At 39.2% G+C, this 4,191-nt stretch overlaps 1 protein-coding gene across 1 annotated transcript; it reads left to right on the top strand.

Annotated features, from left to right (window-relative positions):
- The first annotated feature begins 210 nt into the window (after positions 1-210).
- LOC121390478 lies at positions 211-3,735 on the top strand. Its single transcript, XM_041522306.1, has 3 exons — positions 211-258; positions 540-762; positions 1,496-3,735. Exons 2-3 carry the CDS (start codon positions 559-561, stop codon positions 2,045-2,047), a joined length of 756 nt encoding a protein of 251 aa, XP_041378240.1. The 5' UTR covers positions 211-258; positions 540-558; the 3' UTR covers positions 2,048-3,735.
- The last annotated feature ends 456 nt before the right edge of the window (positions 3,736-4,191 follow it).

A 4,191-nucleotide genomic window follows, 5' to 3' on the forward strand; every position in this document is an offset into this window, starting at 1 on the left:
TTATTCAAATTCATTTTGAGGTCACAAAAGTTTGGGACGCAACACGAAATAAGCTGATGGGGAAAGTGGGGCATAATGGACCCTAGGGGCAGAATGAATCATCGAAATATACAGTACAATGTAGAACTTATGATGTCTTAAACTAATCAGAATTATTTCCCTTGTTACACGTCACAGATATACGTTGAAAAAAGTGCGACAGGCGTGGGTTTTTAAATTTTACAGAGAAAAAAAGAAATTGAACCTCTCTGATATAAGGTAAGCAAACTTTTATTATCTAGTAAAATCCACCAGTTAACGGTGATTCAATGCAATGTTTTTTATATTGTATCTAGCAGTTTTAGAGCTATATATCACAAGCAAAAATTCAATGTAAAAAAAAAAAACCTGACTTGTAACAATGGCGTTAAAATGCCACAAAAATGGGGGGAAAATGGAACACCTATGGCCGGGGCATAATGAACTATTGGCCCATTTTGCCCCATGCATTTCTAGTTCATATTGGAGAAATTTTAAGATCATAATTATTTCTTTTCCAGTTATACAGTTACAGGAATAATGGTGAGGAACTATGTTAGAAAGAGTTGCAGACAGTCGTGGGATGAAGTGGCTATGAGAGACGCACTGAATTCAATAAAAAATGGGTTAGGCCTGAAAAAAGCCAGTTTGCAGTTTAATGTCCCTAAAACCACCTTTCGTCGACGATACAAAGGTCTCAACAAATGCGCAAAAGGATCTACAAAAATATTGGGACATTTCACAGTAAGTGATGACATACACTATGGAGTTCAGGGGCGGATCCAGGATTTTCTATAGGGGGGGGGGGCGCAGATGTGCCTTTTCTATAAGGGGGGGGGCGCAGTTGTGCCGTAGATGCGATTTCCTGCAATCTTGAGAATAAAATATAACGTAAAAAATATAACGTCTGCCGTGAATAGGGGGGGGGGGGCGTGCGGACCGTGCGCCCCCGCCTGGATCCGCCCCTGGAGTTTCCACAGGAATTTTAGTAAAAATGGGTTTTTTTATTTTGGAAAAAGGATCTTCGTACCAACCTGACACTGGACATGGGCTTGTGTTTGTGGAAGTTTCAGGCGCGTGCGCAGGGAGGAGGTGTTTGGGGGGCCGAAACACACACCCCTGCTAAAAAAAAAATACAGTCATTTTGGTTATGTAATGTACTAACGATATGGAATATACACTAACATATACACCACCCCCTCTGCAGAAAAATAATTCTGTAGACCCCCCTGCAGAAATTTATGTGCACGCCCCTGAGTTTAAATGTTTTTCTTCTGCCAACTTGCTTAGGAATATAACTGCGCCATTGTAATTGCAGCAATATATAGTGGCCCATTTGAATTTTTAGTTTTTTTGTAAGATATAATGAAGGTATCTGGATTAACTTACACACATTGGGAGTTATTATTATTTTTTGTTATTTTGTTTGTTTGTTATTGCAATGTGAGACTAATGATAGTTTTATCTTTATTTCCAGACAACGTTTTCTGCTGATATGGAACAAGACCTCGTTGAGTACATAATAAAAATGGAGTCTATGATGTTTGGACTCTCAACCTCTGATGTAAGAAACCTTGCATTTCAACTAGCTGATCGAAATGGATTAAAAAATTATTTCAATAAAGAAAAACAGAAAGCAGCTCGGGCCATGTCCTTTAATCGAGTTAATGTGAACAAATTTTTTGATCTTCTGGAGCCACTAATGGAAAAATATAAATTTCCACCAAACAATATTTATAACGTGGATGAAACGGGTATAACAACCGTTCAAAGCAAACCGTCAAAAATCCTTGCCCAAACAGGGAGGCGACAAGTTGGTAGCTTGGTCTCAGCTGAACGTGGGACACTTGTCACTGTTGAAATTTGCATGAGTGTAACTGGGGCCTTTATTCCGCCTATGTTTATTTTCCCAAGGGTTAGAATGAAAATTGAACTGATGAATGGTTCTCCACCAGGATCAATTTATGCATGTCATAAAGCGGTTGGATGCAAATGGACTTGTTTGTTTCATGGTTTAAGCATTTTGTGAAGTCATCAGGTGCATCTAAAGATAACCCTGTTTTGTTAATATTAGATGGGCATGCCACACATACCAAGCATTTAGAGGTCATTGATCTAGCACGGGAAAATGGTGTAGTATTACTATGTTTACCTCCTCACTGCTCACATAGAATGCAACCACTAGATGTGAGTTTTATGAAACCTTTATCGACCTACTATGACCAAGAACTTGAAAAATGGTTACGAAATAATACAGGTAGAGTTGTGACAACCTTTCAAATTGCTGAACTTTTTGGTAAAGCATATATGAAATCAGCTACGGCCTTAACTGCAGCCAATGGATTTCGCAGAACCGGAATATATCCTACCGATAGAGATGCGTTTTTACCACATGAATTTGCTGCAGCTGATGCAACTGACATAGCTTGCCCAGAACACCTTGCAACGTCCTCCAATGGGGACAAAAATCAAGCTATGTGCAAAGAGCAACATACTACACACACACTGTTATCAGCATCTCAGTCTAGACCTGATGCACCGACAGAGCCTACCTCACTGGTAGCGGCATTACCTTCAGCCTTAACTACTGTACAAGATGAGCCTATGGCAGTGGTACCAACATCTGCTCTAACACCAACAACGTCAATAGATATCGTACCTGAACTAACTCAGCCAGTGGTATCTACTTCCAGTTGTGCCCTACCCGTGGAAATAGTACCTCAAGCAACACCCTCTACCTCGACATCAGCCATACCCCAGCTTAATGCAGTGAAAGCAATGTATCGGCCAACAGCTCTTTCAAATGATTCAATTTCATACATATCACCTTTTGAAATTTCTCCACCTCCAAAAGCAACCAGAACTAACCGAAAACCAAATGTAAGACGGGGTACAACAGTCATTCTCACAAGTAGCCCATACAAAGGGACACTTATTGAATCAAAGAAGCTAACCTCTACGAAAACAACCAGCAACACCTTGACCTCGAAAAAAACAAATTTGATGAAAAACACCACTAAGCGTTCTGTTAAAACCACTCCCAAACCAACATTCGGCCTACCAAAAAAGTGCAAGACGTCTACTCCGGTATATAATCATTCATCAGATGATGAGGCAAATGATGCAGAGTGCATTTAATGCAATGAATGGTGGAGCAGAAGCAAACAAGATGGTATGATACAGTGTGGAAAGTGCATGAAGTGGTCTCACCCAGCGTGTGCTGGTATTGATGAAAATAATGACGACGTCAGTTTTACATGTCACTTTTGCCTTTGAGAAGCTGTTTGTGTTAGACAACTGTGTTTGGATTGTTCTAGTTTCTTAGTTTTGAACCTTAAATACAGTTATGATGATATGTAGCCTAACGATGTTTTTTTTCTCAAGAAATCATCTATGGGGGCAATATGGAACCTTGGTTGCCATTTTACCCCAACTATGGGGCAAAATGGTTTCTCACTCGCAAATTTTGTTTGTTAAATATTTGTTTTTGGTTTAGATTTAGGCATACAATGCCTATACCTACTTAAATACTTGAACTGCATAAACGTATATCACACTTGATTAGTATTCTACTATGTTTTGTTAAACCGTATTGCAGCACGGAAGTTCAGTGTTCCATTATGCCCCACTTTCCCCTAATTGTGCATAACACATTGACGTATAGCATACAAAAACCCTCCGTTGATTATGTGAAATACACTAAAACTATGAAATCTGCTTTTCTTGTTATTTCATTTTTAATGAATTAATTAAAATATTGAAATAAAACAGTTTACATATATGCGAACATATTTACATTCGCGCGCGCGCCCACGCGCCACACACACACACACACACACACACACACACACACACTTGGATTGCCAATATTTTCAGATATGTTTAGGGTAGGATCAAGAAAAGAGTGATACTACTCAAAAGCTACACGTATTTTCCATTGCTATCACCTATTTTCCAACCCTAGACATACATAGCTTGGTAAACATTACTATGAGCCTAATTCCCCAAAACGATACCGATAAACCCTACTAGCTCATGAACGATTTAGGTTAAAACTACATTCCCTGGAATATTTTTATTATTTAAGCATATAGAACAGAAAATCCAATTACGTTTGGTGCATATATGACGCCGCACTCCGCATTGGTTTCACTACGCTGGCTTATCCAGGTC

Source organism: Gigantopelta aegis, chromosome 15, assembly GCF_016097555.1.
Source record: "Gigantopelta aegis isolate Gae_Host chromosome 15, Gae_host_genome, whole genome shotgun sequence".
NCBI classification, from domain to species: Eukaryota; Metazoa; Mollusca; class Gastropoda; order Neomphalida; family Peltospiridae; genus Gigantopelta; species Gigantopelta aegis.